A 12,211-nucleotide genomic window follows, 5' to 3' on the forward strand; every position below is an offset into this window, starting at 1 on the left:
GGAGACGTCTTCTGCTTTCTGGATTTTTTCTTCTGGTTGCTCATCTTTATGGACATTTTCATCATTATCCTCTGCATCCGCACTGCAAATGTCTTGCTAGTTTTAGATTTAAGAAAAAACAACCCATATCTCCAAAAGATTGAGAGCAGAACAAAAACATAGAATGTTGAGAAAGATCATCGTATAACTGCGAAACCTTTTAGATTCAGTTGAATCCTTCTTGTTGTCTGGTGGGTCTTCTAGAATGTAACAATGTCTTGTAGCAAGCAACAGTCCCGAATTACTCTGAAGAGATTTTATGGAAGCCCGGGCTGACGCAGTAGCAACATCAGATCCTGCCAATCGCACCAGAAAGGCTGCCTACAAAAAAAAAAAAGCCTTGCAAGATCAGAAAGGAAAGAGGGTGCGTTTGTAAAATTAAGAAGAATCTTAGCAGTCCCCATGAATGCAAAGTTCCTGTGTTACATAAAATACTTACCAGTCCCATGACAGGGTTTCCTAAATCAGCAAAGGAAAACGAGGCTTCAGGTGTGGAGGAATAACCAACATCTTCAAAAGCTTCAGCAAGAGCTTTCAGAGCAATGTTTTCGTCAGTCTCCTCCTGACATCTTTCATCAGTGACGGTTTCTAGTTTGGGTGTTTTCTGGTCTGCTTCCACTTCATTAGTTTCTTCTTCAGGTTTGGAAGATTCCTGAGAGACTTTTCCTTCATTGTCAACTTCTGGTTCTGAAACTACCTTCATAGTCTCATCTTCATCAACACGTGTCTTATTCTCTGCCTCTACAGGTGTATCTTTTGGAACAGATTTATCATCTTTAGACACAGCTAAATCTGTCGTGTCTTTTATGCTTGGATCTTTGTGGTCAATTTGATCAAGAAATGCATCCTCAATTGGCATTTGAAGAAAATGCAGCATACATTGAGCTTTTGTTTTTGTAGCAACATGCTCTGCAATCTCATTCCAATTTTCCTTGAAGATTTCTAAAGCTTCAAGGAGAAGAAGAGTCTCTTGATCAGTCCACTTCCCACTACCAACGCCAGGGGCCTCAGCAGGCTCCATTAGTATGAAATCAGAAGATGACATATCTGAGCTGAACTTGCCACTGTTAAAGCATTCCGTACATAAGTCAAAATCTGCCTGTCAAAAACTCAGTATTAGCATTTAAGTTTTAAATAAAACGATCATAGTAAAAAATACCAAAAAGAACGCAGTAATATCCATTTCTATGGATGAAATGAAAATAAGTAGAGAGATAAAACACCTGTTTCGGGCAGTGGTAGCGCTTGCGAGAGCAATCAGCTGAACAAGAATTGCAGTGATATTCGACTGCTGGACCCTCTTGTTTCAGCAATTCATCAGCAGCAATCGGATCTGGAAACAACCCTGATGGTGTAGCTTGTGCTGTAAGACGAGGCTTGTGGACAATAGGAGGGCAAGCCTCATCAGCTTGAAATCGATATAAACTGTTAAGCAGTGACTCCTTATCCTCTAAATCATCATGATCAGGAGCCGTAGAACCAGTATCTGCTGGTGGAAATGGGTGGAAATTGATTAAGCCCCAGTAGTCCAAGAATTCCATCACCTCTTGCTTTGCCTCCGAGTCTCCAACCTCGAGTTCTGTTAAGTCTTTTAGTTCTATTTGTATGTTCGGATTGGTATGAAACTTCCTCATGATCCAATCCCGTATTTCCATATATACCTCAGAAGTGCGACCTTCCAACTTGCCATTAAAGAAAGAGGGCAATGAACGCTCCTCAAGCGGGTGAATTTTTTCCCATGAAAACCAACCTTCAAAGAATATGAAGAACAGGAACCCAATTTACAGACTACTCAAAATGGGATAGTGCAAAATTGTGTAAGACTAAACAACACCAACAACTCAAAATCTAAACTTAGATATCATATTACTTTCTAGCTCAACATTACCACAAGACAAGGACTAGGAGCATCAGTTCTACATGATAAAAATGAGCATCCACATTCTACTTCAATCAGCCTTAAAGAATGAAATTTGCTCTAGTATCACAAGGTGTAACAGTATAACTTCATCTCGAACGCATCAAACACATTATATACATTCCCAGTGAGAGAAGTTCCAGAACCAAAATCTAGACTACCTCAAATTCTTTACTTGGCCTACTTTGGAAAGTCTATCTCCATATAAAGTTTCGAAATTTGCAAAGAGCAAAACAGTGACAAATGTTAAAAAGATGAATAATTTGGTTTCAGTCTCAACCCAAAAAAAAAAAAAAAAAAACAGGAAGAAGTAGAAGAACACGAACCACAATGATTAGGCACGACATGAACATTACTGTCACGAGATCTAATAGCATCGAAATCAGCTTCGATCTTAGCCTCCCACTCACGGATCGCCTTATTAAGCTCTTCCTCCTCCTTAGGCTTCTCTCCATCCGTACCCACCGCAACATTCAAAAGCTCCGACTTAACCCCATCCGCCGCCGAAACCAAATTACTCGGAGCCTGACGAGCTCTAGTTAAAGGCCCATTATGCACCGGAGAAAAAGACGCAAGCATAGCCTTCTCACGCGTCAACATCCTCTTAGACGGCGTAGAAGATGAGAAATTAGAACCGCCGAGAGCATTCGCTTTCCTTTTCAAACCTCCGCCTCGGCGCCGTGTCGCCGGCATCGGCTCAGATGCCGGAGTATCTCCAGTGCTACCACCAGAAGCTAGGGTTCCAGTAGAATCGCGCCGTTTCTCCTCCATCTTCTCTCACTCTCTCCCTCTCTCTCTCTCACTCAGTGTGTCTTTGCAATTTCCAGCTACAAAGACACCATTTTTATTTATCAAAACGTTGCTATTCCCAAATCCCAATTTGAAATCAACAAATTTGTATCGAACATGTGTTGAACTCCGCACGCCTGAGTGGTTTATTTCGGGTTAACTCAATCAATCTCCAATTAGCCTTCCGGTTAACCAAGGATATTTGGTTTGCTCAGAAATTAATTTCTGTTTTAACCGAAACGGTTATTGAGGTTTACAAAATATCTTAAAATCTCGCTCTGTGGCTTTATGATCAATGCCAAATTAATTTCCTACAAGGTTGGTTTAATTCGGTTTAAATCAATCAATCTCGAATTAACCTTCCGGTTCGACGGGTATACTTGGTTTGCTCAGAATTAATTTCGGTTCTAACCGGTTTTTGGTAGTTGAGGTTAACAAAATATCTAAAAATCTCGCTCTGCGGTCAATTTCTTTTTATCAATTACCAAATCATATAGCAAGAACAAGAAGATTGGTAAAAAAAGAGAAAGAGAAACAACAAAATTTCCTACAAGGTTTTGTTTTGATATATATATACAAAACTTAAAAATCATTTGCGGTGTTCTTGGAGTAAGAAATTTTCGAAACTGGTTCCTTTGAGTGTGGTTTGGATCTCTTCCCAGTTCTGTACATGTTTTGACAATGTACCTCCATGAATCTTCACTTGCCGGCTCTTTAACTTACGTTTTGGGACCTTTAGAAACTCCTGTACATCGTCTAGTCTCTGCATCATTCTCAACACATATAAGATAATTTTACGAAACCAATGACTGTAACTAAGTTCAATAAGAAAAAGATGTAATATATCACCGTGAGGTTCTTGACAACATCTTCGTAGTAGACGAGGATATGTCGAGTGGTGTTAAAGTAAGCCAATGCTTTTGAAGTCATATCTTGAATCTGCTTCAGCTCTGTTATCAAAAGTGTTGTGTTGATCATTGGCTTGTAACCCGCCAATATCTCAGCTTCTTTGGCCGAATGGGTGTGAGACTTGTGAGTCCCGTTTAACAGCTTAGCATCTCTGTCGTAAGAGTTTGCGAGTACTGATATCATTCGGCGCAGTAGGTTTTTCCTGAATAGGAAAATTGCAGAGACGCCTCGGGTTTTGAAGTATTCTACTATTTCTTCATGATGTTTCATTAGACCCTGCAATGTTTACAATGCAAAACCCATCATAAGATATAGTAATTTAGATGTTTACTCGTTCACTTACTACTACATGGATCCTTCAGTTCCCTCCAACATCAAATCACATACTCATTCAACCTAACTTTTACTCAGTCCCAAAGTTTAACATCAACAGGGCCACAAAGAAGCTCCCTAAAACAAAACATGTCTCTTTCACGAATGACATATCCTCAGAGTCTCCCTAATAGGTGAAGAGCACTGAGAGAAGGAAAGAGGTCATTCAAAACTACAACCTTATCTTTTCTTTAAGACCAGTCCCTGCAGCATGTTTCTCAACTTTACAACTATACTGCAAAAGCAAACATATATCTTTTTCAAATTTAAACATTGTAGCTTTTATTTTAAACCAGATTATATCACTTTAAACTCACAAGTAGTTAGTTATAAGCAACAGTGACCAGTAGACAAAGATGGAATCTAGCAATCTCTTTGTGCAAGCACTCAAGCAGAGTCGAAAACATACGAGTAAGAAAGACTAGAGATGTGTCACAATGTCCGGGAATATCAGTGACTTTACCTGATTAAGCATCCATTTGAAGCCAACAGCGGAAGTGCACTCATTCTTAGAGGCACTACTCAACCAGTCTAGATTATAGACTTTGTCAAGAGTCTCAAAAATGGTGGAAACATTAGCCCTCCTATCTTTCACAGAAAATATCTCTCCATTGGAGCCTATATTAGTATGATTGTTAAGTAAAGTCTCAAACCAGCCACTACCAGATCTCTGCATCGAGAGAATTGCAAAGTACCTAACCGGGTGGCAAGAACATTCATCCCTATAAAAAATTCAAAACCCCACAAAGCACTAATCAATGTAACCGTAGACCCAAAAATCATAAAGTCTAGAACTTTTTGATCTATCATTTTACCTGTTATATGTCTTTGGTTTAGGATAATGCACAAAAGGAATGTCCCACGGTTCAATGTTAGGCTCAGGACAAGGTCTCTCAAACACTTCAACGTTCAAGAAACCATAGTTTGGGCTGACTCCTATTTGTTTAAGACAAATGGAGCAAATGTACACAGCACAGACCATTACAAAGAGGAGAACGACCATTCTCAAAACAAGTGAGGACTTTTTAGGAAGCTTCAAGACAAAACTATCCTGCAAAAGACAATACATTTATATACGTCCTCGTGTTAACAAGCTTGCTTGTTTGTTTGTTTAAGTCAAATGGGTACACCCAAAGATTTGTCTGTATAAATTATAAAATCAAGAAAATCTCAGACACTTTTATATTATAATGCCGGAAAGAATCAATTTTTATAGATTTAGAGTAAAGGAATAATGAAATTACACAAAAACTAGGAGCTAAAACTACAGAAGATAACTCCTAATCAGATCAGAGCACTCACGAGCAGATTAAAACAGGACAAGCGTTAAATAACCAACGACACACACAAAAAAAGGTACCTTGGGGAGGAAAGAAGGGTCCTCGGCCATGGCTGCCTCGATTGAGAAATAGATATAGATTAGAGAGAGATGAAAAGATCAGAAGAAAGACATTGAATTTTTTCAGACACTCTGATAGAAAGAAAAAGAAACAATTTTTATGCCCAAAAAAAGGAACAAACTTTTGATAAGAGAAGCTCAAAGACCGTTAGCTTTGGATTTGGGTAGCTCTTTAGAATTTACGGATCTCGGATTTATTATTATTAAACATTTAAAATGCGCCATTGGAATTTAAATGTTGCTAATGATGATGATGATACTGAAACAGAATTTGCAGAAAAAGCGTAAACACCGAGACGAACAGGTCGAGTTCCAAAACGACGTCGTTCCCTGACATGTACCCGTGCTTCACCACTATGGGACTCTTTTCAAATTTTTATGATTTTAAAATCCTCTAATCAAATTATTTGTTTTTCTTTTCTTAATACGAGTTTAATTAGTGTGACACATGCCCTTTTCATCAGTTTGACTTGTGCCTTTTGTTCGATTTTTTTTTTTGCTATTAGTCGATCTCAATGCTTAAATGGATTATGGATGTTGTAAAAAATGACATTTGGTCAAATAAATCTGAATTCCTTGTTACACGTCTTCAACTAAAATTGCCATAAACAGAAAGAAAACAAATTAAGTGTTGAGAGTACTCTGACTCTGAGTTGTTGTAGAAAGGTTGCTTTTGTTAATTCTCATTAAGTATGGGGCGATGAGAAGTTGGAAAATAAACTCGATATTTATGTCGTCATCAATTTCCACTTAAAAGAAAAGCACCAAAACACACATATAGAAGAAACTCTTCAACCGCAAACAATTTTTACATCGGCGAGGAACAGTGAAGAAGTGAAAAATAAAACAGAGAAACACACATTAAAGAGTAAATTAGCTCTACGAAGAGAAGAAGCTAAAAAAAACATTAACACAACGATTTAAAAAGAAAAGAGAAAAAAAAAAATAACAAAAGAACCGTTGGTTGAAGAATGGCTTCTAATTAATGGTGATAAAACGAAGTTTTCTTGTGATCTTTCTTGGATCTCACGAATCCTAATCCTAATCTTTCTCTCCACCAACCACTCGACCCTTTTGATTTTCTTCTCGGCGAATCACCATCCTCTTCACTGAGTTCTTCCCTCAGAGTTGACATTCTCTTCGTCGTGTTTACTTCTTCTTTTAGCGGCAAGATCATGCCATCGAAGAAGATTTCATCTGCTGTCGTCATGGAGAAGTTCTCAACTCCGAACTCAAAATCATCTGACGATGCTGGTGCCTCCTTGTACTTTATCATATCGTGCTTAGTAGCTGCGAAACCGCTAGAAAATGAGATCCTCGGCTCTGCGTATGAACCGTACTGATGTTGCTTCATGTTCGAACACTCCATCTCTATCTCTCTATCTCTCTCTCTCTTTTGTATTCTACTGTATGTATTTGTTGTAGTCTCTATAGGGAAAATGTATCTATTTATATGATACATTTTAGGAGTCACAACTTCTTATTTTATACCAATACGAATAGATATATAAATTTATTATTGTGTTTGATAGTCTCACACACACACAAAGAGACATAACTGTTGTCTCTTTGAGTTAAGAGATCTAAGGTTAGATTATTAATTTATTTAAGTTATCTTCAATATAACTTATAAACTCATTTTAGGGATCAACAGCGGGGAAAAGTTAAAAAAGCTTGGTCTCTTGATACACAAGAAGAGCCATTTATATTAAGATAAAAAAAACAATACTACATTACTACTTCTTTTTAATTGTTAGAGAAGATAAAACCCTAAATTAACGCAAAGCGATGTTTTAAGCACATGAACGTTTTAAGTTTTATGCACATGCACTTCCAAAATAGTCTCATGCAATTTCTGAGAAATTTCCCTAACATAGTTGTTTTATGCTTTTAATAGAAACGGGGATAAAAATAGTAATAATTGTTGGCTTTCCAAAGTCTCCAAAGGTTTTACAAGATTTGTTTAGTTCATAACTAAAACAAAAGAACAAATATAACATAAAACTGGAGGCTGAGTGTGATTAATAAATAGTTAATTCTCATAGTTATACACACATCTTAAAAGACCCATGCATGTGACAATGATAGCTGTAATTGCAAAATGTAATTACTAATTTGAGTTCCCACGCAACTAGGTTTCCGACAAACCGTAACCAGTAATTATACACACACGTTGCTCTTCTTCTTACTCCACACCAACCAAGAAACCTCATTTTTACAGACAAAACGGATATAAATAACTCTATACTATTTCTTATTGCATGTAGTATCTGATCTCTAGTACTACTATATATTGTCTCGAACCCTTGCCAATTTTTTTGATAAATTTGTTAGCATAAATGCATAATATTTACCTAACCTAAGTGTATATCTATCTCTTTTATCTCTTACATGGATAATGGGAGAAAACAAAAGAATATATTAATTTGTACGTGACGTAGTCTGCTTATGTATATATATTATATATGAAATTAGGGTGTATCTCCTATAAATGGTCTCCCATATAGTGAACAAGCGTTGTCTCTTGCAGTTTACAAAATATGAGAAAGTTTTGTCTTCTTGTGAATGATTAATGCATCAGCAGCATTATTAAAACGTAACAAAAACAAAGGCTCGACGTACAAGGATGGATCTTGGATTCACTTGTTATTGTGTGACATACTATTTAAAATAAATAAACAACAATAAAGAACAAGGTTCGGTGAACTTCGTGCTGCTTTCCACTTCCACTCCATTTCGTACACTCAAACCAACTTCGTTACTCGTTAGTCAATGTCGGTGTTGTCTTCTAACGAAGCAATCGTGATGATTCCAGTTTTAGGTTAGGATATGGCTGGATGGGCAAAAACTATTGAGAAATATCCAGTTCGATGATTTGTAGTTTTCTGTACAGGACGTTACATCCATCCTTTTTATAGAGTACTTGGAAAACATTAATAACTAAAATGAGAAACTCAAAGGTGGCGTGTACGTGCTGGATGTTCGTTTCGATGAGATGTTATAATAAGGTTCGAATAATATGTTGCTCTGGTATTTGACAAGTGACAACAGTCAATAAACTGGACAATAAGAAAACTAGGAAATGTATATCAGAATTAATAATACAAAAGAAATATGTGAATAATACCGAATGTATTTGCTATATTAGCATATTAGTATTATACTATTTTGTAACACTCTCATTTACAACGAGGCACTTTTACGAAGCTAATGAAAACATTGTATCTTATATCTTTCTACTGATATCCAACCTCGTAACTTTTTTTTTTTTTTTTTGTCATCTGGTTTTCATTCAAATAAGAAAGGATTACAAAGAATAACTTTGTAGTGTGATCAAAAGTTACTAAGGGAAAGTGATTACACAGAATCAACTTATCCCTCCAAAAAATATGCTCTAAACACTTTAGCCAAAAAGGAGATAGAAACCAAAAATTAAAAAGAAGGAGAAAGTCTCTCATGTTCAAAGAGTTCATGTAACCAAGCTGGATATCCAGTGGCTATATAAGATTGCAATAAGGCATAATCTGGAACACTTTGAGCAATGAGAGAAGTTCCTCTGTTTTCAGATGGTTTCTCTAGTTGTACTCTCCAGTCTTGTATTGAAATTAGTTGCAGCAACATTTCTGCTTGTTGATGAGCAAAAGAAGGCCATGCTTTGGGTCTTAAGATCACCCCAACAAGCGCAGCTGATTCAAAAGCAAAGATTACTTTCGTAACCTTGTGACTTATCATGCTTTGAACAGTCCAAAGAAAGCGTTGCAAATCTGCTTCATCTTTAACCAAGAAACTCGTTTGAGCTTTTCTGCTATGAATAAGCACCCGGCCAAACTCATCTCTCAGAACCCAAGATGCACCTAATATCTTGTTCTTTTGAACTCTAGAGATGCCAATGTTACACTTTAACCAACCTGGCGGAGGTGGTTTCCAATGTGAAGTTTGGTTACGATCCTCAGCTTCTTCCACCTCATCGCTAGCAAGGTCAACCTGTTGAGATGTACTCCACTGCTCCGCATCCTCTCTAATTTTTAAAACTGTATCAACAGGATCAAACATTTTTGCTTCAAAGAAGAAAGAATTCCTATTCTTCCAGAGCCGCCAGAGAATCCAAGGGAAGAGCCTTCTGGTTTCAATGGGAATATTTGGGTTCTTTGACGAGGTAAACAGATAATGGAAATTTGAATGCACTAATAACTCATCAAAACCATCTGGAGGATAGGGATAACCTGTTAAACCCCACACTTGCCTTACTAGCGTACATGTGAATAGGACGTGATTGATTGATTCTCCTTCATTGCCACAAATTTGACATCTGGAATCCAGCTTAATTCTTTTTTTTGATATCAAGTCCGATACAGGCAGAGCATCACTAACTGCTCTCCACAGGAACGCTTTGATCTTGGGGACTGTTTGAAGGGACCAAACCTTGTTCTTAATGCCATTGAGGGAGGGTTGCGTCTCTGCTTCCTGAAGAAGAACCAGATTTTTCAAAGTACTAGCAAGCCAATATCCAGATTTGACAGTGTAATCCCCACTCTTCGTGTGTTCCCAGCACCAGAAATCCTCTTTGCTAATCACCGGTTTCTGAATTTTGATACAACAAATATCATTGGGAAAAAATAGAGAATCCAAGATTTCATTGTTCCAAGATCTTGACTGTTGATTGATCAGCTCAGAAACTCTCAACGTCCAATCAAAAAAGATATTTTTCCGGTAAGGTGCTCTCCAAACGTGGTCAAAAATCCATGGATCCATCCATACTCTGACCGAAGAACCATTGCCAATTTTCTTCTTCAAACCTTTGACAAGGAGATCTCTGCCATGAAGGATACTGCGCCAGCCAAAGGAAGGTCTAACTCCAATTCCTGCTTCCAAAAATTCTGTATCGTTGCAGTAACGACTCTTAATCAACTTAGCAAAAAGACAGTTAGGTTCTTGCAGGATTCTCCAGGTCTGTTTTGCAAGAAGGGCTTGATTAAAGTCTTCCAGATCCTTGAAACCAAGACCTTCATTCTCTTTGGATAAACACATTTTTTCCCAGCTCACCCAGTAGATTTTCCTTCTATGCTCCACTGCATTCCACCAAAAATCTGACATAGCACTAGTGAGATTGGAGATAGTGGTCTTCGGCAATATCTATTACAAAAGTTGAAGTCTATATCTATTACAAAAAGAAGTGTTTAGGGCAATAACAAAAACTCTCGTGTGTTTATCTTTGGAAAAGAAAAGAAAAAAACAAATAAAGAAACAAGAGAGAGTTTCGTTAAGCTTCTGTTTCGTGTTGTTTATCATCTTAACCGATTAGGCCGTTATTTGGTAGGCTATGTCATTATGGAATTATTAGGTCCATTAAAATTCATTCGGCCCATTGGTTCGTGTTGATAGGGTTAGTCTGAAGGGACTAATTACTAAACTATTTTTTGGTTGGTCAGACTCGTTGACGGTTTGACTACTTTTGACTGATAACAAGAAAACAAAACAGAGGAACAAGAAAGTAAAAAATCGGTGATATCCTTCCAACTCCAATACATGGGCAGACAGCGCATGTTTCTCAATAATTTTGTTATTACTATTTATTGACATGAAAGGAATGTGCACTTGACATATAAAAGAAAAGTTACATGGATCTTAACTAGGAAGTAATTGATGTTTCAACAAGATGGTGTAGGGGCAACGCCTCACTAGATGGCTTTTTCCTTGTCAAAAGTATCGAGAAGCTGATATATGGTTGTAATGGCAAGCAAGATTCCGGTCCCTGAGCCAATGGCTCTGGTGATGTCGGCGAGAACAGTGAGTGCACCAATGCACATTCCTCCAAAGGCGGCTGCTGTTGGGATATAACGGTTGAGCTCCTTTTGCAGATTGGAGTCTCTGTGTCCAGGGATCACCATGTGTTGCTCCTTGAGCTGTTTAGCCACGTATCTAGCAGAGGATCCCGAGACTTGAGTCCACGTCACTGAGAGAAACGCGCAAGCAGAGAGCATGCAGACTATGTAGAAGATTGCGTGGAAGGGATGAGCTGCCATATCCGTCAAGATTATTGGAGTTGTGATCAAGTAAACAAGACCACCGACTGGTACGGACTCTCTCCACTGGCCCAGTAAGTTCACCAAGAAGTTGCCACTAAAGTTACGGTGAAGAAGCATAGAGATGAAGTAGATATTTGAGACGAGCGCAGATTGGAGAATGATAGGCATGTTGGAGGTGTAGAATAGCTTGATCGGGTAATTAGCTTGACCACCACCACGGCGATCCTTTGACCTAACTATAGAAATTAGAACACAACTTGTTTATAAAGAATTGCTCTCTTTATTGATGTTTAGAAAATATCTCTCTCAAAACTAAACACTCTTAAGCTCTTAATGTTCTCACTTACAATTGTCACAACTCAACAATTGTATTTATAAAGTTAGCACACCTTTGCTAATCATATTCCCATTAGAACTTAGAATTAGATAACTCCTAATTCTTATTAAGTCTATCTCTTATCCTTAACCCAACTTGATAAGGATCTCTAAGACTTCAAGGAATGTTGAAGCTTATCCAACATTCACCCCCTTAAGCTTCAACTTGGTCTTGGACATGTCTTCAACTCCTATCAAGCTCCTCATTTCGCAAAACTTGATCTTTGCTAATGCCTTCATCAAGATGTCCGCTTCTTAATCTTCTCCTGGTACATGCTTCACATCAACAAGCTCTCTCTCCACACATTCTCGTATAAAATGGTACCGCTTGTGTATGTGTTTGGTTCGACCATGAAATACAGGATTCTTGCAGAGCTGTATTGC

The 12,211-nt window shown here is 37.8% G+C and overlaps 3 protein-coding genes across 4 annotated transcripts in view; all 3 read right to left on the minus strand.

Moving 5' to 3' along the window:
• The window catches only part of LOC104721351 (SWI/SNF complex subunit SWI3D-like), a 7,041-nt gene extending 4,216 nt beyond the window's left edge, over positions 1 to 2,825 (minus strand). For both annotated transcript variants that reach the window (XM_010439315.2, XM_010439314.2), the window contains exons 1-5: positions 2,284 to 2,825; positions 1,263 to 1,789; positions 479 to 1,138; positions 197 to 360; positions 3 to 82 (exon numbers count right to left, since the gene is read on the minus strand). In XM_010439315.2, the coding sequence (XP_010437617.1) occupies positions 3 to 82; positions 197 to 360; positions 479 to 1,138; positions 1,263 to 1,789; positions 2,284 to 2,728 (1,876 nt within the window). In that variant the 5' untranslated portion in view covers positions 2,729 to 2,825. The remainder of the gene's footprint in view (positions 1 to 2; positions 83 to 196; positions 361 to 478; positions 1,139 to 1,262; positions 1,790 to 2,283) is intronic.
• Positions 3,182 to 5,671, minus strand: LOC104721352. The gene is made up of 5 exons (XM_010439316.2): positions 5,388 to 5,671; positions 4,843 to 5,078; positions 4,491 to 4,749; positions 3,596 to 3,931; positions 3,182 to 3,509 (listed from the first exon to the last, which is right to left on the minus strand). Exons 1-5 carry the CDS (start codon positions 5,415 to 5,417, stop codon positions 3,336 to 3,338), a joined length of 1,035 nt encoding a protein of 344 aa, XP_010437618.1. The 5' UTR covers positions 5,418 to 5,671; the 3' UTR covers positions 3,182 to 3,335.
• LOC104721353 lies at positions 6,143 to 6,845 on the minus strand. Its single transcript, XM_010439318.2, has one exon. The coding sequence runs from the start codon at positions 6,793 to 6,795 to the stop codon at positions 6,409 to 6,411; it is 387 nt and encodes a 128-aa protein (XP_010437620.1). The 5' UTR covers positions 6,796 to 6,845; the 3' UTR covers positions 6,143 to 6,408.

This window comes from Camelina sativa, chromosome 11 (genome assembly GCF_000633955.1).
Source record: "Camelina sativa cultivar DH55 chromosome 11, Cs, whole genome shotgun sequence".
In the NCBI taxonomy this organism is placed as follows: Eukaryota; Viridiplantae; Streptophyta; class Magnoliopsida; order Brassicales; family Brassicaceae; genus Camelina; species Camelina sativa.

Coding starts and splice junctions, on each gene's coding strand:
- LOC104721352 (XM_010439316.2), bottom strand. CDS start 5,417: ATGGCCGAGGACCCTTCTTTCCTCCCCAAG. Junction 5,079..5,387: donor ACCCTTCTTTCCTCCCCAAG/GTACCTTTTTTT, acceptor TGTCTTTTGCAG/GATAGTTTTGTCTTGAAGCT. Junction 3,510..3,595: donor ATGTTGTCAAGAACCTCACG/GTGATATATTAC, acceptor AGAATGATGCAG/AGACTAGACGATGTACAGGA.
- LOC104721353 (XM_010439318.2), bottom strand. CDS start 6,795: ATGGAGTGTTCGAACATGAAGCAACATCAGTACGGTTCATACGCAGAG.